The 23,069-nt window shown below is 36.2% G+C and overlaps 5 protein-coding genes across 6 annotated transcripts in view; 2 read left to right on the top strand and 3 right to left on the bottom strand.

The window, feature by feature from the left end:
* LOC111482326 (uncharacterized protein DDB_G0289917) overlaps positions 1–1,990 on the top strand; it is a 2,507-nt gene extending 517 nt beyond the window's left edge. Inside the window, exons 2-3 of one of the 2 annotated variants that reach the window (XM_023128060.1) lie at positions 638–1,613; positions 1,884–1,990. In XM_023128060.1, coding sequence (XP_022983828.1) covers positions 638–1,575 — 938 coding nt within the window. In that variant the 3' untranslated portion in view covers positions 1,576–1,613; positions 1,884–1,990. Of the gene's footprint in view, positions 1–637 lie in introns of both variants that reach the window. The other variant, XM_023128059.1, reaches the window with a different exon arrangement.
* Positions 1,991–3,261: 1,271 nt separating this feature from the next.
* Positions 3,262–5,751, bottom strand: LOC111482337 (tankyrase-2). Its single transcript, XM_023128074.1, has 2 exons — positions 5,510–5,751; positions 3,262–4,169 (listed from the first exon to the last, which is right to left on the bottom strand). Exons 1-2 carry the CDS (start codon positions 5,734–5,736, stop codon positions 3,515–3,517), a joined length of 882 nt encoding a protein of 293 aa, XP_022983842.1. The 5' UTR covers positions 5,737–5,751; the 3' UTR covers positions 3,262–3,514.
* Positions 5,752–6,571: 820 nt separating this feature from the next.
* LOC111482287 (serine carboxypeptidase-like 45) lies at positions 6,572–10,461 on the bottom strand. The gene is made up of 8 exons (XM_023127996.1): positions 10,181–10,461; positions 9,969–10,070; positions 9,181–9,276; positions 8,985–9,077; positions 8,786–8,856; positions 7,713–8,179; positions 7,551–7,643; positions 6,572–6,888 (listed from the first exon to the last, which is right to left on the bottom strand). The coding sequence occupies exons 1-8, from the start codon at positions 10,428–10,430 to the stop codon at positions 6,615–6,617; spliced, it is 1,446 nt and encodes a 481-aa protein (XP_022983764.1). The 5' UTR covers positions 10,431–10,461; the 3' UTR covers positions 6,572–6,614.
* A 4,676-nt stretch (positions 10,462–15,137) lies between these two features.
* On the top strand, positions 15,138–18,864 carry LOC111482313 (uncharacterized CRM domain-containing protein At3g25440, chloroplastic). The gene is made up of 5 exons (XM_023128038.1): positions 15,138–15,386; positions 16,074–16,213; positions 16,496–16,829; positions 17,036–17,437; positions 18,221–18,864. The coding sequence occupies exons 2-5, from the start codon at positions 16,134–16,136 to the stop codon at positions 18,542–18,544; spliced, it is 1,140 nt and encodes a 379-aa protein (XP_022983806.1). The 5' UTR covers positions 15,138–15,386; positions 16,074–16,133; the 3' UTR covers positions 18,545–18,864.
* A 346-nt stretch (positions 18,865–19,210) lies between these two features.
* Positions 19,211–23,069, bottom strand: part of LOC111482276 (glycosyltransferase-like At2g41451) — a 6,542-nt gene continuing 2,683 nt past the window's right edge. Inside the window, exons 7-11 of the mRNA XM_023127985.1 lie at positions 22,020–22,207; positions 21,714–21,855; positions 20,560–20,606; positions 19,970–20,057; positions 19,211–19,859 (exon numbers count right to left, since the gene is read on the bottom strand). Of these exons, the coding sequence (XP_022983753.1) occupies positions 19,560–19,859; positions 19,970–20,057; positions 20,560–20,606; positions 21,714–21,855; positions 22,020–22,207 (765 nt within the window). The 3' untranslated portion in view covers positions 19,211–19,559. The remainder of the gene's footprint in view (positions 19,860–19,969; positions 20,058–20,559; positions 20,607–21,713; positions 21,856–22,019; positions 22,208–23,069) is intronic.

Here is a 23,069-nt window from a genome sequence, read left to right as displayed (position 1 = left end):
TTTTTTTTTTTTTTTTTTTTTTTTTTTTTTTTTTTTTTTTTTTTTTTTTGTTTCTGTTTCTCTGTTTCTTGCGATTAATGTCGGTTGCGATCTGTACGAGCTGCGGTTTTCGTTTCATTTAGTTACGTAAAGAAAAGGAGTTCTTCGAGAATTTTCCACGTTTTCGGTGATCGATTCGAGATACATTTATATTTTGTATTTCGCTGAGTTCGATGCTTCTTGTTTTGTTTGATAATGGTTTCTATATGTTGATGATTCGTTTTTTTTTTTTTTTAATACTTCCATTCTTGATGGTTCTTTGATAATGAATGATCGTTCTGCAGAATATTGGCTGCATTTAGTTCCAACAATAACTAATCTATTTTCTCCAAGTTTTCTTTGGATCTGTTGTAGCTTTATAGCAAATTCTGATCTGTTTACGTTTGTTAGGCATGTTTATACTGTAAGCTACGCAGTAGTTTCAGCTTTGGCTGTCTTGTATATCAATTTCGTCTTTCATCTTTGAAAGCGACCTTAGTTTTGTGTTGTTGCTTCTTTTGGGTATTTGATTTTAGAAGTATGAATTTCCCTTCCTACTGGCGAATGAATTTGTTGTCTAATGGCTATTTGGGGGCTTGTATGTACTTATTTGTTACAGGTAATCGGCACTCCGACGTGCCATCGTGGGAAAAGAAGTTTTGTTCTTCTGTTGGGTTGATTCCATGGAGGAAACTGTTGGATACAAAGAAGTGTATGTTCCTCTATGAAAACGTGGTTAAATGGAACGACACGGCATGCGAAGAAGCATTTCACAATGCAAAGAGTAGGTTCTGGGCAAAAATCAATGGCCTGCATTGCAATATATCATTGCCTGATCCTGACATTTTTATCGATGAGATCGATTGGAATTGTGACGTTGACCCTGATCTGATGTTAGACCTCGAAAACGAACAAATCTCCCCAGTTGTTGGGGAGGAAGGTGAAGTGGCTGGGAAAGTTTGTCACATTTTTGGCTTGTATCAGTCATATAGCACCGGATGGGGCGACCTTGATATTCAGAAACCGGAAGCAGAGAATGGTAATTGTGATCAGAAGGTGGACGATGGACAAAACTCTTGGGAGGTGAATTATGCTTCCAAGAACAATGGAGCTTTGAGAGACGAGTATTTGAATAATTCAGTTGGTTGGAATGATTGGGGGACTAATCAGAATCAGAACCAGAATCAGAATCACAATTACAATTACAAATACAATTACAGTTACAATAACGATTACAATCACAATAAATCAGACAACAGGTTCACAAGTCAGATATGGAGAACACGGGATGCAAACTGCAAGAACACGGGTGGAAATTGGTACCATTCTTCGACATTCAAGGGTTCGAGATTTCATGGTGATGGGTATCAAAAGGAAAATGGGTGGAGAAACAGGAGGGGAGGAGGAAGGAAGAGAGTAAATTTTGCTGATGAACATAATAATAATGCTCCCAAAAGTTGGAACCGCTTGAATTCTAATCCTAGTGGACCAGTTAGCCAGCAATGGTCAGGCAATGGGATGCATGGAGTCCGGAGAAGCCAGTTTTGTGAATATTGAGTCTAGATATCATTCCTTATATTCTTTATTATCTACAGGTAGAGATTATATCATATACATAAATATATATATAGAATGGGTAAACTATGCGTCGTTTACTTTCTTTTGAGCACGGTTTGAATTTTGCTATGCAACCTGCAAATATCAGTGAGTATAGAAGATAAAAATGTTCATTCCTCCCCCACCCCCTATTCTTTTGTACAGTACATTCGAATCCATCGTCCTATATCATCGTGGCACATTCTTTTTTATGTTGTTGGAAAGAACTTTCCCTGTAAATTATTATGTTGCCATGTTTGTTTTTGCAGTTTCATGGCTTGTTCAGCTGGAAGTGTTGAACAGCTGAGAGTGGTTTTCTGTGCTGTCATGTGGTTCATCAAATTTGGTTGGCCCCTATTATTGTTGGGTTTTAGATTGTGTTGAGAATAATGAATGATGGATGAGTTTAGAAACCAATCATTTAGGCGCATATTGCCTCTTTAAGGCATATGCGGTTTTCCTGTTCTGTATATGCATGAAGGAAAAGCCTTCAATCAATCTCAATAAACTTGCCAAGTTTTTGATTATCCGTACAAAGTCTACTTATTAAATTATTGGTTTAGTATATATTTCCTAAACAATTGTCCGATTTTTTTATCGGATGTTTTTATTTTGGTGATTTTATTATGTTAAGGATATTTAATACTAAATTAGAGTTTATCATATATATCTTATAATATTTGCCTTCTTGCTGAATGTTTCCATTTGTTACTATTTCCAAGGTGCGGCGTTTTAGCAAATATTCTCACATTAGACACAAAATTGAAGGCTTAGAAATCTAGTAGTCACTTTTTATAATTTGAGGATCGAATAAACTAACTCAAAACTAAACAAGTTAGACACGAACAAATATATATCTTGAATCAAGTTTCATGAAAACTCTCTTTTTTTGCTTTATCGTTCTAATACTAAGTCAATAAATTTAGATCATCTACAGGAGCAAGTATATAGGACAGATTTTCGAATCTCCTCTCCTCTTCCTATTTTATCCTATTTCTTATTAAAACACACAGGAAAGGTTACACTTCGGGGTAGGTCACAAAGGATGAAATAAAATTACTCCAACTAAAAAATTTATCCAAATTTATCGAAAAGAGCTCTTTGTTTACTTTTATTAGGATTAAAATTATCTTTTTAATTTTGGGTTATAAACACTAGAGGTGTACATTAAACTTGATAACTCGAACAGACCCAACATAAATTATACGGTTTTGATTGGGTTGGATTAATATTTTTTAACCTGAATAGATTCGGTTCGAATTTCGAGTTCATTGGACAAAACTTCGGATTGACCTGAATCGAACAAAATCTTATAATATACATCTCTCTACACTACTCTTTTATTATTTTACTTAGTTTCTTTTATATTATTTTATTATTTTGTTAACTTTCTATTTAAGAAAACAAATATCATTTTTATATAAAAAAGGAAATAAATAAATATTTTATAATAAATGAGCAAACGACTATTCATATATTTTATATTATTTTTAAATATATTATTTATAATAGGAATAAAATAACAATCAAATATCCATATATTTTATACTATTTTTAAATACATTATTTAAAATATGAACTAACAAACAACCATATATCTTATCTTTTTTTTTTTTTTTATCTTATTCTTTCTTTCTTTTTCATTCAAACTTAATCCTTATATACCGAAGTATAATTTTTTTCCACATTCAACTACAGAAACATTAAGACAGAAGGGTTAGAGATAACTATCTATCAACCCTTTGAAGTGAAGGTTAAATTAGGAAGATACAAATGCTAAAACAAAAGTATGTTACCTTCAAAGGTCTATGGTCTATGCCTAAAATTATGGAATTGATAATACACATCTGGAGAAGGAAATATAAACGATGCTGGTTACACGACCCACTCGACGCCACTTTTATGAGTTTTCATCGTCCTCTTGTGTGTCATCCGATGTTAGAAGATGGCCAAGGGCAACTTTCGCCTTCTTCGGTTTTGACAAGGCTTCCTCCCCAACAGCCTCATCACTCTTCCTCTTTGACTGCTCGATCCCCTGGTTTTCTTCATCGCTTGGCCTCTTTGACTGCTCAACCCCTGAATCGTCTTCATTTTCAGTTTCGTTCGACTTTGCAGTGGGTGCCCCATCTTCTACCGACGCAGTTGGCTGTGGTTGAGTTGTCCCGGCTTTCCCTTTTTCTTTTAGCTCTTCTTTCTTAGATGATTTTTCATGCTCTTCCAAGAATAAGCGGATTTCCTCGTTGCTAGCCAAATCAAGAGGGGTTTGTCCTGCCTTCGTTTTAGTACTCAAACTTGCACCTTTCCTTGCCAAGTACTTAACAAGCTCCAAATGGGAACTTTGCACAGCATAGTGCAGTGGGGTCATACCCTTTCGAGTAGAAGCTTTTGTCGATCCACCATGTGAGATCAAAGTACGAACAACTTCTAAATGTCCCTTCTGAGATGCAAAATGTATTGCGGCCATATCATCCATGGCAGCAGCACCAACATCGGCCTTGTTCTTGCATAGATAATTTATAACCTCTGCTTGTCCAGACCATGCTGCTAAATGCAGTCTATATTCCAAAGTTTGCTAAGAGTTAAGGAAACACAATCAAAGGGCTTGGATGCTAGAAGTAGTGTACTGGCAAAAACTAACAAGAATAAGGGGATAGCCAGCCCGGTCGAGCCAGATGAAGTCATGACATTGGAAGAGCATCATATATTATGATGAAGTTGAAAGCATAGGGTAAAGAAGACTTTCAAGAACATGAATGCAACCTTTACCATAGATGGTAAAAGGTGTTGGATAGGAGGACGGATCGAGCATCTATGTCCAGATAAAAATCAGCATTAATACACTAGGAACCCATCTTAAATCAAGTAAAATACTTGTAAAACTATATGTAATTGTTCATGAATCAACCCCATAACATCCCCACAAAATTGCAACAAACCACTCAATAACGAACTACAAGAGTGCTCAAACTCAACCATGAGAGTGCCCAAACCAAGCAACAAAATCAAGCAGGTAAAAAAGCCCCCAAACTCAGCAATGAAATGCACAAACCTGGCTAAAAAGTATCCAACCATGATGTAGAACTAGTACCCACAAAAATAGTGTTGTACAGCCCTAAGAACACCTGTAGTAAGCTAAAAATCATTACAATAATATTCGAAAATTTAACTCAATGATAGCATTGGCAGGTAAGTCATAACCCCAGTGGCAGACTAGTTTTAAATCATTAAGCACTCAAACAAAATTTTCCCATAAAAGAAATTTTTTGGTCATGGATGATATGGCCATGAGGCCGATGTTAAATCACGTCTAGCGCGACCTATCCAGACCATAGTGCTAAATCACTCATCAAGAACAAACTAAGAGTTATAACTCGTCTCATTGAGCCCAGTGGCAGACTTGAAAAAGAACTTTTGAAGGATACAAATTTTAAAATGAAAGATTACAACTTCAAACTCTATTCAATCAAATGACCCTTAAATGTAACAAAACTCAATTCAATCTCTAATCCTCCAGTAGTATTAGATTGATATCAGATTGTTCTAGTTATTTACCCTAAAATTTTATTATGCACAAAGAAAAACAGGAATATAGCCATATTACTTCCAAACATCAATGAAGGATAAAAACTCAAAAAGAGTATGGGCAGGTGATATAATAGCTTTATATATCAAAATAATTTTTTAGAAATTAATTAACTTCCGTTTGTTCGGTTGATTCAACCTAGAAACAACCATTAAAAAGCTTCTTAAACAATCTAACCTAAGCAACTTCAATTTAATTGAAAAAATTCCAAGGATTTGACTAAGCTGAACGGAGGCATGATGATTCAACAAAATTCTATTAAAAAAAAAAAAATCTGGAAATAACAATTGACAGGAGGAAACGTAAGGATACGGAGTCCGGGAGTGCTTATCTCTGGAATTGACAGACGAAGCATTAGATGCCAAAATTGAAATGACAGAACTCAGGTCGCCGTTCCTGGCGGCGGCGTGAAGTAGATCGTCACCACCGGTGGCGCCTCTCCTTCTTAGAGACCTTCCCATTTTACGGTCCCACCTTCCAATCCAAGCTTCTGAGAGTGAAAAAGAAAGAACTGAGAGCTCAGAAAGAGGAAGACCCATTGGACCTTTCAGACCAAAAATTCATGGGCTTTTCGATATGGGCCTTTTAGTTAGTGGGCTTTCATAATCTCTTCTTTTAAGATCTTACCTAAGTTGGAGAAACAACGAAACATTTATTATAAAAGTGAAAATTTCTGTGTAACAGTCGTGTTTTAAACCTTTGAACTTGACGGTGATATGTAATAGACTAAAAAGAACATTATCTACTGACGATGAACTTAAACTGTTACAAATGATATCAGAGCTAGACACCCGACGATGTGTCAACAGAGATTTGTATATATTAATGACTATTTAGTTATCCTCGTTCTAATTATTACCAAATCAAGATACAATTTCACATAACAACCACCTTTTTTGTTTCAATTAATAAGAATGTCGGAGTTGTATCTTTAGTAAGAAGGATCTCAATTTGGTTGGTTAAATATTTGAAATACTGAGTTGCAATTTTAAATTTTAAATTTAGTTACGATCCGAACCACAGTTCAAAAGGGTTCGTTCAAATTGTTGGATGGAAGTGCCAGATCCGCTAATTTAGGGAATGATCATTGATTTATGATCAAAGAATACTCTCTCCATTGAAATGAGACCTTTTGAGAAGCTCAAAGTACGATCATGAGACTTTATGCTCAAAGTGGACAATATCATATCATTGTGGAAAGTCGTGTTCGTCTAATATGGTATCAAAACCATGTCCTAAACTTAGTCATGTCAATAGAATCCTCAAATATCGAAAAAAGGACTCTCACATCGGTTAATTTAAAGAATGATTATGAATTTATAATTATTGAATACTCTCTGCATTTGTACGAGACCTTTTGAGACAGGTACACGATCATAGTAAATTTAGCTGAGGCTTTATTTATTAATTAGGGTTACTAAAAAGAAGAGATTTGTTGGAGTGGAATTCCAAGTAAGAATGCCTTGAAAAGCACCAAAGATCTCTTGGGCTGAGTTTCGGGAGCCAAGTGACCAGCGCCTCTTATGCTTGCAAAGGATAGAAACTTGCCATACGCCTCACTCCACCCACCAACCTGGTTGTCCACCAGCCAAGCACTGTAACCCACGCTTGTGTTTACACCCAACGCCTTCGCTAATGAACTCACCAGTGTTCTACTTCCCGTGAATGGTATCACTAAATCTTGATCACCGCTGTTATCAATATCAATACACATATTTCATTTACTTTCCTTACTCCTCATACAAATATATTAAAATATTTATTGGCGGTGGGCTTGAGTTGTTACAAATGTATTAGAGTCAGATACCGAGTAATGTGTTAGTAAGGACGCTGGGCCCAAGGGGTGGATTGTGAGATCTCACGTCATCCGTTGGAAAAGGGAATGAAACATTTCTTATAAGGGTGTGGAAACCTCTCTGTAGTAGACGCTGGGCTTTAAGGAAGTGCAACATCTCTATAGTGGACGAAGACCTTAAGGGAATGAATTGTAAAATCCCACATTGGTTAGAGTCTCCCGAGTAGATTCGGGCCTAAGGGGGTGAATTGTAAGATCCCACATTGAATTAGAGAGAGAAATGAATAATTTTTTTATAAGTGTGTGAAAATCTCTCCCTAATAGACTAATGGGTAGATTGTGAAATTTCACGTCAGTTAGAGAGGGAAACGAATCATTCTTTGTAAGGATGTGAAAACCTCTCACAAGTAGACGCAGGAGGCCTCAAGGGGTTGGTGTGAAAACCTCTTACAAGGGCGTGGAATCTCTCCTTAGTAGACGTGGGGGCGATCCCATATCAGTTGGAGAGAAAAACGAGCTTAAAATCAAGACTCGGATATTATATAAGAACGAGATTACCTATAAACCAAGACTCGGATTTTGGACTTCACAAGTGAGCTAACGACATCAATCATCGGTATAAACATATCCGTCCGATCATAATGCCAATCTCTGCACATAAGCAATCATTCAATATTCAAACACCATTCATCTTAACCTTCAAAGATTACATTTACTTACGAATTGTGGTTGCACAGACTCCATTGAGCCACTCCAACGAGTTTGGCATGGAGCGCTTGCTGCACATCCTTCCTGTTCAAGTATTTGGCAGCATTTTGTTGCGAACAGATATCTCTCTCAACGCCATTTGCCTGAGGCTCTAATTGCGGCGTTGTGGATTTGGCAGTGTAGAGCAGCGACCAAAGTGGATGAAGGAGAGCTGCAGCCTGTGAATTGTTGGCGGCGAGGCAAACGTCACCGATGATATTATACACGTCGATGAAGCTGGAGAACTGTTCGGAAACCTGGGAAATAACGAAGAAGCAATCTGGAGAAATGGTGCCTTGAAGGACTTCTTTATATATCCGTGAAGTGTTGCAAACTGAACTTAGAAGCTTATAAGCCGAGTCTGAAACCACGCCATGTGACCACGTGTACGCATCTCTTGCGTTGAAGTCGTTCCCGAAATCTAGGAGAGGATTTCCGATCTGCATCCATAGCAACCCATCATTAAGAATTGTTGAGAGGGAGTCCGTTGGCTGATTTAGGGAATGATCGTGGGTTTATAAGTAAGAAATATATCGCGATCGTTACGAGGCGTTTTGAGAAGTTTAAAGCAAAACCACGAGAACTTATATTCAAAGTAGACAATATCCGTTGTGATTTCTAATATGGTATGAGAGTTATGCCCTTAACTTAGATATGTCAATAGAATCTTTAAATGTCTAACAAAAAAGTTGTGAGTCATGAAGGTATAGTCAAAAGTGACTCAAATGTCGAACAAATGGTGTATTTTGTTCGAGGACTCCAGAAAAGGGGTGGAGCCTCGATTAAGGGGAGGTTATTCGATGGCTTCATGGGCCTGAGGGAAGGTTTTATAGTGTACTTTGTTCAAGAGGAGTATTGTTGAGAATTGTTGGGAGGGAATTGAGGGAATGATCATAGATTTATAGGTAAGAAATGCATCTCTAGACTTTTTGGGAAGCCGAAAGCAAATTCACCATAGTTTATGTTCAAAGTGGATAATATCATATGTTGTGGAGGATAATGATTCTTAACCGAAACGAAAAGATGGAAGTAAAATTGCTACTCACAGCGATTCCCTTTAGTCTGATATTCACTTTGGAGCTAAGAATGAGCTGCGCCAGTTGTGGAACGTAGTGTCCTGTTATCAAAGGAGTCAACCATGGCACAAAGTTAGCTTCAACCCAATTATCGGCGGCGGTGGCGGCGGCGGCGGCGGCGGAGGCGGAGAGGAAAAAGAAGGTGAAAAAGGAGGAGAGAATTAAATACCTCCATAACTCTCCCCTGTGATGTAAAAATCTCTGTTTTTGTATTCTGGAAATTTGTCGAACCAGTGCTGAAGAAACAGGAGATTGTCTCGGGCTTAACCAAATGAAACCAACCCCAATTATCAGATTTCAAATAAATTCAATCTTTTCTGATTAAAAATTAATAAAATAAAATAAAATAGGGAGAGTAGAAACACCTGTAATTTCATCATCTATTCTCGAATAGAAAGATTTATTAACAGAGTAAGAGAATCCGACTCCAGCTGGTGACTCCAAATATAACATGTTTGCTTCTAAACCAACAAACACACCATATAAGATTTTAGGTCGGTTGTAGAGAGGAATGAAACTTTAATAGATGTGTTTTAAAATTGCGAGACTAAGGATCATGTCTAACGAGTTAAAGTTGACAATATCTATTAATGGTGCAGTTAAGTTGTTATACATCATTTAACTAATAACACTTTTATCTGTGGTTTATTTGGTCCCTTAACTTTAAAGTATTATCTATTTGGTCGGGTGTGAAATTTTGTTTTTGGGATTACTTTAAAATATTTAATAATTTTTTATTTAATATAATTTTTAATATTATAACTTATTTGATATTTTATAAAATTCATTCGTCTATTAAATATAAATTTTGAAATTAAAAAAAAAAAATTTAAATTTAAATTTATAATAGATCAAGTATTTCTTAAAATTTTAAAATATAATAAAGACCATTGGTTGCATTCATTGGATATTTTTAAAATTTAAATACCAATAATTAAAAGTTTAAAAGATTCTCAAATATTTTTGTGTAAATTCTTGTACAATTTTGTTTTTTTAAAAAACTTTATAGATTTTGAATTGAGAAAAAATCAATATTTTATGCTAATTTACTAAATAAATATAATATTAATTAAGTGTTGATTTTTTTTTTTTTTTGACACCCACAAAAAAAAAATCAAAACAAAATGATTGGAGTGAGATAATATCTTCATACCTGTGTTCCAACTATACTCATTTTCGACCAGAATTTCTCCGTTAATTTTGAAGGGACCATGTTCTATAAAGGCTCCTCCTCCAAGAGACGAACACCCCGGACCTATCGTTAGAAGAAACATCATATTATTTCTAATCAAACTAGCACAATACGACTATCTCATAACAACAATTAGATATCAATTCAAATCGAGACTTGAAAGTAAAGGTTACCTCCATTGAGCCACAGAACAAGAGGAGAAGCAGGTTGCGAGTGAGCTTCAACAAAGTAATAAAAGAGAGCCCTCCCTTGCTTCTCATCAATGGTGACATACCCACCAAACTGCTTGAAACTGGGGTTAGGGCTCGGTTGGGTTGGCAAGCTTCTGATTTCATCTTCTAAGGGGATACCCACCACCCTTGAAGACAATGCCACATGAACTAGAACCATACCCACAAGCACTACACTAAGCTTCTCCTCCATTTTTTCTATGCTAATTCATTCCCATCCCACTCTCTTTATATATGCAAACAAAATACAAAAAGCGGGTCTTGGACATATTTACTAGTGGAGTAGGCATTGGCATTGGGAAGACAAAAAGTCAATCGAACCAATCAACCCTACTTTTGAATAGTCGTGAAAGGAATCCGTGATGTGTATGTAATTAAGTCCACTCTCGTTTATTTCTATATGTTACTGTTCTATTTACATTTTACTGTAGTTGATTTGTATAGGTTAGTGTTCTATTTACATTTTATACTGTTCTATGTATATCTTTTATGTGAGATCCCACATTGATTGGAGAGAGAAACGAGTGTCAACGAGACCATTGGTGGTAGATATTGTCAGCTTTTCCTTTCAAGCTTCCCCTCGAGGCTTTAAAACGCGTCTGCTAGGGTGTTTTGTTCTCTTCCCAAACTAATGTGGGACATCACAACTGGGATATTAAAGAGAGTGAATTATGAGATCCCGCATCGATGGAAGAGGGGAGCGAGTGCAAGCGAAGATGTTGGGCTTTGAAGGAGGGTGAATTGTGAGATCCCACATCGGTTGGGGAGGAGAACCTAACATTTTTTATAAGAGTTTGGAAACCTTTCTCTAACAGACACCTTGAGAAAAACTAATATCTACCGTGAGCTTGGGCTATTACATTTTTCCACCCGTTTTTTGTTTTTACCCATTTGATCGATAATGGAATACTTTGATAGAATGAAATAGGTTCAGATGGGATTGGTGTATTTGTTAGGCTAATAGTTCCTATTATAACAAACTTTCATCTTCAGATGTATACGTGTTTACATATGCTTGTATCTCGTACTATGAAACAAAACTTATTTTAAGATACTTATACGTGCTTACATAATGTTAACGTATTCGGGGACTCGGTCAATAGGGTGTGTGTGGTTGATGGATATGAGGGCCCTCCACCAAGAAAAGAAGAGGGTAAAGCCAAAAAGGTTTAAAGGGCATGACATTGAGCGTTAAAGTGATGCAAGAATGATGACAAAGGAGGATTGAACGTAGTCCATGGAGTAGCCAGCTGTTTGATTATGACTCTTATGAATATGCATTATTATTTTCTTCAGCTTTTTTATTTTTTTTCTGAATTTTTTTTAATTTTTTAAACACTATTTTTACCTATTTATTTTGTTGTCTATATATCTCAAAATTTAATATTAAAAAGCTATTTTTATTTTTAAATTTTAAATAAAAATGCAATGTTTATTAAAAAAGACAAATACATTATTAAGAAAATGTCGGAGACAAAACACAATTTTTAAAAATTAAAATGCACGAGAACCTTCTTTTAATGAAAAATAAAAAAAGTCATTATTAATTTCCAAGTTTATTTTTTAAATGGAGGAGATCGAAAAAATTGGGATGGAGAAATCTAGCGGTCAGAAATGTTCATTTACTCTACGAGATAGAGTTTGTTTAAATAGGAAATGGGAAAGAGACTCGAGAGAAATGGGGTCGAGATGAAGATTGTATTCTCCGTCTTCGCTCTCGTTGAATTTTCACTCTGTCTCGTGTGTATATATATATATTTCTATTATAAATTATAAAAAATAATTTCTTTATATTTGTTTGGCCTGAGTTACATCTTATAACTTTATTATTATTTATATATTACAATATCAAATTTTTTATTTATTTTTAAAAATCATATTATAATATTAAATTTTAATTTTTTAAATATTAAGGTGATAGATATTATATTATATTTTAATTTGTGAAAATGATATTATATTTTTGAAATAAAAATTATATGGTAAGAAATAAATTATGTATTAAAAATATTATTCGAAAAGATTAAATTAAAAAAATAAAAAATATTTACTATAAAATCAAATTCAACCGAAATAAATGAAAATTTTAGCGAAAATGTAAAATGAAATAAACGTTACCGCCACCTCGCCCTGCTCCATCTCTACCTAGAATCGACTTGCTATCGGTTCGAGCCGACTTCTATTGGCTTGGCTTTGTTGAAACTAATAATAACTAATAATAGAATTTGAATTAGTTACGGAAGAGAAGGAGGAGGTGAATTCAAATTCATCCACAAAATCATCCACAAATCTCCACAAAAATCTCAACCAATTCCGGGAATCCCCTATAAAAGGACCTCCCTCCCCATCATTCAAATCACTCCTCCTCTCAATCTCTCCTCCTCTCAATCTCAATTCAGTTTTCTGTTGTCACCAACAACTGGTATCAGAGCAAGGTTGACTGTTCGACGCCCGGGGAAGGCCCCCGAAGGAGCCATTCCCAGTCCGCCCCCCGGCCGGCACGCAGCGACCCGCTCTCGCCGCGGGAGTAGCTCGAGCAGTCCACCAACAGCCGACGGGTTCGGGACTGGGACCCCCGTGCCCAGCCCTCAGAGCCAATCCGCCATCCCGAGGTTCGACGGTCACTATGATCATTGGGCGATGTTGATGGAAAATTTTCTCAGATCAAAGGAGTTCTTTGATATGGTGGAAACAGGTTATGAAGAGCCAAAGAAGAGGCAGAGGTCGTGAGAGAGGCAGTCGAGAAAGAAGTGGAGATGTTGGCAGGTCAGCAGACCTAGTCAGAAACGATTATGACAACAAAGGCAAGAGACACTTTGACAAGTCTAAGGTGGAATGTTACAGATGTGGACGCCTTGGACATTACAAAAATGAATGCTATACCAGGCTTCAAAAGTAGAAAAGAAATCAATCCAATTTTATGGAGAGAAGAGAAGAAGAAACATTATTAATGTCATTCCATGCTATGAAGGTTGCAGATCAAGGTGTATGGGTTGTAGACTCTGGATGCAGCAATCATATGACAGGTTGTAAGGAATTCTTCTCAACTTTAGATGAAAATTTTCATACTACGGTCTCTCTGGGCAACAATTCATCTCTCCAAGTGATGGGGAAAGAAACCGTAGATATCAAGACTAGAAATGGCTTTGTAGAGTCTATTTCTAATGTATTCTACATTCCTGATCTGAAGACAAGGGTATGTGATCACATTCCAAAATGATGAATGTGAAATTTATGACTCCACAAGAAGCATGGAGCGGAAGAAAACCTGCAGTAGACCACTTTAGAATCTTTGGGTGCATAGCATATGCACACGTTCCTGATGAGAAAAGGAAGAAACTTGAGGACAAGAGTTCGAAGTGTGTGTTCCTTGGAGTAAGCGAGACCTCTAAGGCATACAAGCTCTACGATCCTTTGACAAAGAAGGTGGTGGTGAGTCGTGATGTAGTCTTTGACGAAAATAAGACTTGGACATGGGAAGAAAAGATCACTGTGAATCAGCAGATTCCTGTAGATCTTGAAGAAGAACAAACTGAAGCTCCTATTCAGCCTCACTATGAGCATGGAGAGAGCTCATCACAAGCTCAACAAGAAGAACCAGTAGAAGAAGATCATGATCATAATCAAATACATCCAAGAACAAGAAAAAGACCAAACTGGATGATTGATTATGAGATGGATTATGAATCAAGTGATAGTGGTTATTTTGCATTCTTTATGGATAGTGATCCAATTGTCTATGAAGAGCAGTAAAAGAGAAGAAATGGAAGGAAGCTATGGACAGTGAAATCAAATCCATAGAGAAGAACAAGACTTGGGAGCTCACTGATCTTCCTAGAGGGCAGAAAACAATCGGAGTAAAATGGGTTTTCAAAACCAAGTTGAATAAAAACGGTGAGGTGGATAAGTACAAGGCGCGACTTGTTGCAAAAGGATACAAGCAAAAGTATGGAATTGATTATAAGGAGGTATTTGCACAAGAACATTGACGGGCGAGAGGTTGATAATAGGTACTTCAAACAAATTGTGGGAAGTTTGATGTACCTAACTTCAACAAGACCAGACATCATGTATGCGGTTAGTATGATAAGTCGTTACATGGAGCATCCAACGGAAAAACATCTCAATGCAGCAAGAAGAATACTTCGTTATGTGAGAGGAACCTCTGATTTGGGGGTATTCTACAAAAAAGGAGATGATCCGAAGATAGTTGGCTATACAGATAGCGACTATGCAGGTGATATAGACGATCGTAAACTACTTCAGGAAGTATTTTCTTGATGAGTTCAGGAGCTATTTGCTGGTCTTCAAAGAAGCAACCTATTGTAACACTCTCAACGACAGAAGCAGAATTTGTGGCAGCAGCAGCATGCTCATGTCAAGCAATTTGGTTAAGAAAAATGGTTGAAATTCTTAATCAGAAGCAACCAAGTACGACGGTTATATATTGTGATAATATGTCAACTATTAAGTTGTCTAAAAATCCTGTGTTGCATGGAAGGAGCAAGCACATCGATGTTCGATTTCATTTCTTGCGTGATTTGTGTAAAGAAGGCATTATTGAACTCAACTTTTGCCGAAGTGATGAACAAATCGCAGACCTATTCACAAAGCCCTTGAAACAACCATTGTTCGAGAAGCTCAGAAGAAAGATGGAGATATGCAGAATCCAAGATGTATATCAAGGAGATGAAATGAAGTCCTAAACTGATTTCCACAGAATTCAGTTTTAGGGAGGGTGTTGAAACTAATAATAATTAATAATAGAATTTGAATGAGTTAAAGAGAAAGAGGAGGTGAATTCAAATTCATCCACAAAATCATCCACAAATCTTCACAAAAATCTCAACCAATTCCGGGAATCCCTATAAAAGGACCTCCCTCCCCATCATTCAAATCACTCCTCCTCTCAATCTCTCCTCCTCTCAATCTCACTTCAGTTTTCTGTTGTCACCAACGGGCTTCAGCTCTTGCACCAATTCTCACCACCGTGGCTCACCATCGATCTCTTTCTCTCTCTCTCTGTGGAGGGTTTAGTCTCATTCACACTACCGTCGATTCTCTCTCCCAGCGTCGCCGTCGGTTGCTTTGACACGCGGCTGGTCTCTCGGATTCCCGCTTCCTCTAGGGACAGCACCGATATCCTCAGGTACAAGTTTTTCTGGGTTTTAAATTTCTTTTTAAGTTCTAGGAACTTGGAATTGTGATTTTCTTTGATTAGTGAGTGTGCAAACGGATGATTTGGATTTTTTGTGGTTTTTTCCCCCTGAAATGTTAAGATAATGGGATGAAATTTCTGGTATTACCTTTTGTCTGAGCTTTCTATATCGTTTCATTGTTAAATATTGCAAGTGATTATTAAAACTGTGGTAACAAAACTTGATTAATCATCTTCAAATTTATGGTGAGAAATGCCTAGGGGGATTTCTTCCTCATGTAATTTTCTTCCGTTCTAGTTAAAATGAAACAGGAGAGAGCAGAAATTTATCGAACCCAATCACTTAACTGGACTACGAGTGTGTAATTGTTGTTGGTTCGGCTCAGGTTTCATTTGAAAATGTCAGTGTCGCTCAATCTAGTTTAGTATGTAAGGGTTTGGTGAATCGGTCTGATATCCAAGTTCTTTGTTTCCCATTGGTATGATCTTTAACTGAATTGGGAACTATTGCATTGGAGCTGCTAATGTATGAAGTTATTTGATTAAGTATGAAATAAATTTATTTCCATTGTTTAAAAGTTTTTGATTGAAAGTTGATTATCGAGTTGCAGATACTTTCCACGAGTATGCTTTGTTCTTCGTTAAATTTATCTTTATTGTTTCCTTTTTCTTTTGCAGCATATTCAAATGAAATTATGGTCGCGTGACAACTAACTATGCTACAAGAAATATAGTTATATGGCAAAATCGTTGTTTCATAATCTTCGCAGAGCTTCTCTGCTTTTCAGGTCTTTATCTCTCAAGCAACCATTTTTCAGGTACTCTTCAATCAAGGTTCCTCCATCTTCTTAATATTATCGATGTGTTTTACTTTTGAACAGCAGTTTTCATCTTCTTTTCCTTAGATTTTCCACTCCAGTGATAAATTTCTTTGTTGATCCATTGCTTTTAAAAAAAATTTAACCTAGCCGACCGGGTTTGAGATTGGAAGAAAATGGCTTGTATTTGACTTTGAAAGACAGAAATAGTGTAGAATATATAACTTTTGATGAATTTTCTGGTTGAATTTTACTGTGTTTACACCATATTTTCTGTTGCAGACCTGTTCTTGGGGTTCCTGACTCTACTTTCTCTCATATAAAAAACATTCCTCTGCTGAACATCTCAAAACCTTTTTTGGGATTTAGAAATTTAAGCTATGGTTCCGTGAATCTTGTCATATCCCAAGGGAAACCAAAGTTTGAAACACATGAAGTGGATCCTCCAAAAAAAGATAAGTGGAAGACTAAGAAAAAATTGAAGATGCAGCGAATGAGAGAGAAGCAGAAAAGGAAAGCAGCAAATAAGAAAGACCCTCGTCAACTGCGTGTAAAGGGGAAGAAAAAGCAGAAATTTTCAAATGCAGAAGAGAGAATCAAGCACAAGCTTGAAAAGGTCAGTAAAAAAAAGAACCGTTTCTATATATTTTATGATATCACTAATGTTTTTGGCGAAGTTTTCTCATTTCAAAAGAAAAAGAATTACTTCATGAGCATTTATCTTCGCTCTGATGCTGAACTGCAGCGAGATGGTTTTCAAATTAATGGATGTTGGAAATTTTTCTTATGTTTTCAGTTACAATTATAGAGATTTTGCTGCAGGCCAGGATTAAAGAAGCATTGCTGATTGAGAGATTGAAGCGGTATGAAGTTCCTAAAGTTCAGGGTCCTGTGGTGGAGCCACACAATCTGACTGCAGAGGAACGGTTTTATATGAAGAAAATGGGTCAAAAGAGGTCTAATTATGTACCTATTGGAAGAAGAGGAGTTTTTGGAGGTGTGATTTTAAACATGCACATGCATTGGAAGAAACACGAAACAGTTAAAGTTTTTTGCAAACCTTGTAAACCTGGCCAAGTGCATGAGTACGCACAGGAAATTGCAAGATTGAGTGGAGGAATCCCGATACAGATAATTGGTGATGATACTATCATCTTCTATCGAGGAAAGGAATATGTGCAACCAGTCGTTATGTCACCAATTGATACATTGTCTAAGAAACGGGTTAGTTTTTAAATTGTCAGTTTTCATTAATGTATATGATGTCTTTTTCTTTTCTTTCTCTTTTTTATAATCTGAGTTCGTGGGCCAGTGCATCTTTATTTAAGACATAATAGTGAGGGAGGATATCAGTAGGACTATTTGGCTTTTCAACCATAAAATATGTGCGTGGGAGTCGGCTGTGTAGTTAAGTAATGGTATTGAAGTTAGAGAAGTGTGAGGTTCACCTTTTCGTTTTTGGATTGATGGAGTGTCAATATCAAAGACTTGGAGAGTTTAACGGTCCAAGCCCACCGCTAGCAAATATTGTCTTCTTTGGATTTTTTCTTTTGGGCTTTCCCTCAAGATTCTTAAGACGCGTCTACCTAGGAGAGATTTCCACACCCTTATAAAAAAGTTTTCGTTCTCCTCTTCAACTGATGTGGGTCTCACGGAGAGTTTGTCAAATTTTGACTCTTATTATGTGATTCCTATTAAGCTGTCAGTGTCGGTACCTAGAAAATAGTGCAGCTTTTCCATTTTCATGTTTAGATTAGCTTGATCAGAGAATAACGTGCTGACATTAGATTGTTGTATGAAAAGCTTTCATTTAACAGCAAATACCAAATGTTGCAAACTTGGTCTGTCTAATTAGATTTAATAGTTGTGTTATGGTATTGTTGGCCTTTTGTTATCCAATCTGTTTGCTGTATGTATGCTTAAAACCTCAATGTTCATGTTTATGTGGATTCTGTTTGTAGGAAATTGATTATTAATAAAACATACCAATGGCTTCCCTCCTTGCAGGCACTAGAAAAGTCCAAGTACGAGCAATCCCTCGAGTCTGTTCGCCGATTCATTGCCATTGCTGAAAAGGAACTGGAGCTATATTACAGGCATGTTGCACTTTATGGTGACCCAAATGATAGGAATCCGTTGTCCATCTTAGACCTTCCATCTGACAACTTGAAGAACTCGCAGAAACATCAAGTCGATGAAATGGAAGACTCTCATTCTGCTTCTCTTTGCTTAGCATCTGATGTTATGAACAAGCGAAATCCTGAATTTTCGGATGACGAATCGTTAGAGATTGGAGAAGAACTTGCAGATTCCTGCTTTTCTACAAAGTGAATCAGAATTTGAAAGTGACATATTTAGATGATTTTGAACATGGGAGGATCGAAGGAAGTTTTTCTCAGACAGGAGAGATGTCCTCAACCACAATGAACACTTGTTCAGCTTCCCAGAACAAATTTGAGTTTCATAACCAAGAACTACCGACACACATAAAAATGATATGAGACTGAAACCTGATTTTTTGTTCGAATTCAATGGATCTATGATCCAATGAAAACATGAGTTCATAGATGTATACCGAAACATTTCCAGAAATTATAGTAACTAACCGTTTCTAAGATGATATCAGCATGGGAAAATTTGACCTGGTTTTTACTAGAACTTTCAATTTTATTAGATAGTCTCATTTTGTTGTTAGGAAAACAGAAAACCTCCCGATTTTGATGAATCCTGGGCCATGAAATTGTTTTTAGTTCAAGAAACAAATGGAGGAAATGTGATGGGTATTCTGTTAACATCATAATTTTCAACGTCGATGATTTGAATCTCTAACTTCAAGAAAGTAGTAACTATGGTCACAAAACTATGCATTGCGATTGTATGGTAAATTTTGAAACCCAGGTACAAAATCAATCGTCTTTACCATACTAAATAATATATTAAGCAGAAAGAAAACAGCATTAACTCAAATGAATATGAATTGGGACATTCTTAAAATTAGATGAAACTGTAAAATTGTTACTGTTTTTTTGTATTAAAGATGGGGGCATCCCATTCTGAAAATCCATCCAATCAGTAATCTTAAATCCAAAATCCAAGCTCTCTCTCTACAATATTCTAACACTATGGGCTGTAACATCTAAATCTGCAATGTACATCAGCCGCTTGGACAGTGATCGACCGGGAAGAACCCCATGAGAAATCAAACACTCAAAATCTTCATGGCACGGCTAGATCAGTCTCCTCTTGCTAAAAGTTTCCTCCTTTGCCAGACTGACGAATCCTAAATCCTAAATCCTAAATCCTACAACCGAGGCCTGTGTATAACGAAAATTATTTATGATGATGGTTAATATTCATGTGTCGGAGCTGGAAGATCATCGTTGAGGCTGGGCGGCGATAATGGCGGGGTAGCTGAGAGGTCAGAATGATCGTCCAGAATTTCCAGGACCCTTCTGGCAGTTGCTTGAAAGTCCCCCCTATTAATAATACCAACCTTTCGAGAAGATATAACCCCGGATTCAGTTGGTCTAGAAGAGTTACTAATCTTCACAGATGATGAGACTTGATCTTTGGCCAATTTATGATGAACAGCAGAAGAGATTACAGAACTGAAGATGCCAGAATTCCTTAATCCTTGAATAATGATCTGTGGACAGAATAAAAGACATTTGAGTTTATCTTGCACCGTGCATCTTTTACACAAAATGTTTGGTGGTTACAAGTTGAATATGAAAGAACAGATGCAATTCAACTCACCATAGGTGCATAAATGCGAGTCAGAATACCCTTTCTTAAAAGTTTCAAGGTCAGTGCTTTATCAGTCCACACAACTCGTTCACGATACCTAAAACCGACAGGAAATTGTTAAAAGCCATGATTTATGTAAATCTGAAGTATAGGCTGAGAGAGTTCATAATGGACAGTAGGAACGAATGCTTGACATGATATCTCACAACTATTATCTATAGAATGGATTTGCCAGTGACCAATATTCAGAAAAGTAAAGAAAAAGAAATTGGAAGTAAACTACCATCAGAAATGAGACGATGGAAACACCTGCAAACTAGACTGACTATGTGTACTTGCTATCATTGTGATTTTAGAAAGAAATATCCAATCCATTGACCATTGAGTGGAGGTTCTCTCATTAAAATCTAAAGTAGTCATGGGATGACCCATTCAGTTGAGATTTAATCCTCTCGCTGTGCAATCTCTGATAGCCTTGAGATTTAGATTACATTCAAACCAAATTACTCGTGAAGATTCTAAATTTGCAAGACACGAGATTCATATCTCGAAACAACGAAATAGGAGACGGAAGTTAGAATATTGAGCATAATAATTACCAGGCTAGCATTTCTTCCTCTGTTGCAGTCGAAGCAATTATGAATGCCTGTAAAGAATACATTGTGGAGATGTCATTCATCATCGGCAAGAATCCAATAGAGAAGAACAGTAATGATTTAATGAACAATTTAAATAATTATGTACACAAAAATTTATACGTACACAAAAAGGGTGATGAAAATCAGGAATTCATGTTATATATCCTAGAATAATAGCTACTCCCATTATTATGAAAATCAGGAAAATTTTAATGATATTCCCACATGTTATATCTCCTTCCTTGAAGGAAGGAGAAGGCAACAAATCCATCTGACCAAAGATTGAAGCAACCAAGTGGTTCCTGAAGGAAGATAAATAATATGAATGAGGAACAAGGAACAGAGGGGTTTATCCTCCAACCACATGTCTTCCCAAAATGTATTTATCTTGCTCGTCCCCGATGTCAATTATGAATAAACAGAGAAAAAATATGAAATTCAAATGCCATTGCTTTCCACGGGTCTTTGGAAGTGTCTTTAACCCCTCATCGGTCCACTCAAAAGGATGAGACAAGGACTTGATCACAGTAACCTTGTGCCAATGGGTACCCACAGATTCACTTAGCCAATAGGGTTGTGTTTCTTGTCCTAACATTCCTGATGCCTAAACCCGCAAGTCCAAAGGCCTAGAGACCACCTCCCAATGCACCAAGTGCGAACCCTTCCTCTCATCCAACCCTTAAGTTTCTCCATTTCCATCCAATTGAAGATGAGACTCTAATGAAAAAAAAAAAAAAAAAAAAAAAGTAAATAGGGATGCCACTCAAGTATATATATACACTCAGCATATCTGATGGGATTCACTACAGATCTTTTTCCAATTCTATTAAGCTTAAGGATGGCTTGTCAAGTCTAATTCTTCTCTCCCCATTGTGGGACTTCTTTGGTTTAAAAATAACTTGATCATAAATAACAAATCATTCTGAATATATATACAAATCCTCCTTCTATAATAGCATGTAAATACTAGTCTAGATTGTCTCTACATACCGAAGTTTTGAGACTTAAAAAGAAACAACATAATGAGTTAGTGGAGCACAAGTAACAATTGCAATGGCTCAACTTAAATGAAAAGGAAGTAGGGGGGGGTGGAGGCTGAGGGTAGTGGAACTCACAGCTCTATCAAAGTCTAACATAAAGCATCTTTTAACATCATCTTTTGTTGGTTTGCAGCCACATCGATCACGTCTTGAAGTCAAATCAGTAAATTTAGTGTATGTGTAATGTAGAACAGCAGCTTCTTCCAATTTTATCTCACTATCATTGTTAAATACATAAGCATTTAGCGAAAAAAAGGAGAAAAATAAATAAATAAATAAAAAAGAAAGATTCCTACGAATCCAAGTAATGGTTAGCTATACTGCTTAATAAAAAAATGATGACATAAAGCCATCGATGTAAAATAAAATAATAACATGTACTTGGGATTCTTCATGTAGTTGTGCCATCGATGTGCGCCATTTGGACGAAGATGGTCTTGAATCCGAGCAGCTGATTTTCCATTTCCATACGTCAAGAAATAGTTTGGATTGCCACGGACTGCATCTTTGTAAGTACCAAAGTATACATCTTTTGGGAGATGGTCATAATTCTTTTTAAACATCGATACCTGAACAAGCATAAAGGATTAAACAATGAACTTGGCCAGGTTCAACAACAAATGGTTTAGCAATCCCAGGCTATGAATTTATTGTTCTACCCAGACTCTTCTTTGTTTCATAGAGATACAAACTAAAATATTCTATAACAGGCTAAACAAGAAAATGTAGATCTATTGAAGGCAAAGCACAGAAAAAAGTAACAAGATGCAAATGTCGTAATGAGTCTAGGTCTGAATCCATGTAAATCCATTAATCACAAAGAGGAGCCTCTGCTTTGAAATTTTAGAGAGTGTGAGAAATTACTAACAGAAGAAATCGGTAGGGCATGATTGTGTCTTTTTTGTGTGTGTTTTTTCTGCAATTCACTTTCAAGTTTGATTTATTAGATAGATTTTTAATATCCACAAATGCTTGGACTAACTTACATGCAAAATGCCCATTCTCACTGGATAAAAGATCGATAGAATGTAGTAGGATCAGACAATTTTCCAAAAAGGAGTATCTCGAGTATTCTTACAAGAACCTAGGTAGGTAGCCACCATGGTTTAAACTTATTCCCTTTAGAAAACTGTTTGAAAACACATTTCTTATAACTCCAATCACGACTACTAAAACAACTTTACAAAAACATTAACTTTATGTTTTTCTTAATATTCAGAAAGTAATTTTTAGAGAAAAGAAACAAAAAAAAAAAAAAAAAAGCTTTCTATGAACAGTCACTTTAGAACTACAAATAAACATTTGCTAATAGTAAAACATAGTTTTATTTTCCGCAATTTATAAACCATCCAGGGAAACTCTAACTTGAATTGTTCCTATATATATATATATATATATATATATATATTTTTTTTTTTTTTTTTTTTTTTT

Source organism: Cucurbita maxima, unplaced genomic scaffold (genome assembly GCF_002738345.1).
Source record: "Cucurbita maxima cultivar Rimu unplaced genomic scaffold, Cmax_1.0 Cma_Scf00007, whole genome shotgun sequence".
NCBI lineage: Eukaryota > Viridiplantae > Streptophyta > Magnoliopsida > Cucurbitales > Cucurbitaceae > Cucurbita > Cucurbita maxima.
This window is presented reverse-complemented; position numbering and strand designations above follow the sequence as displayed.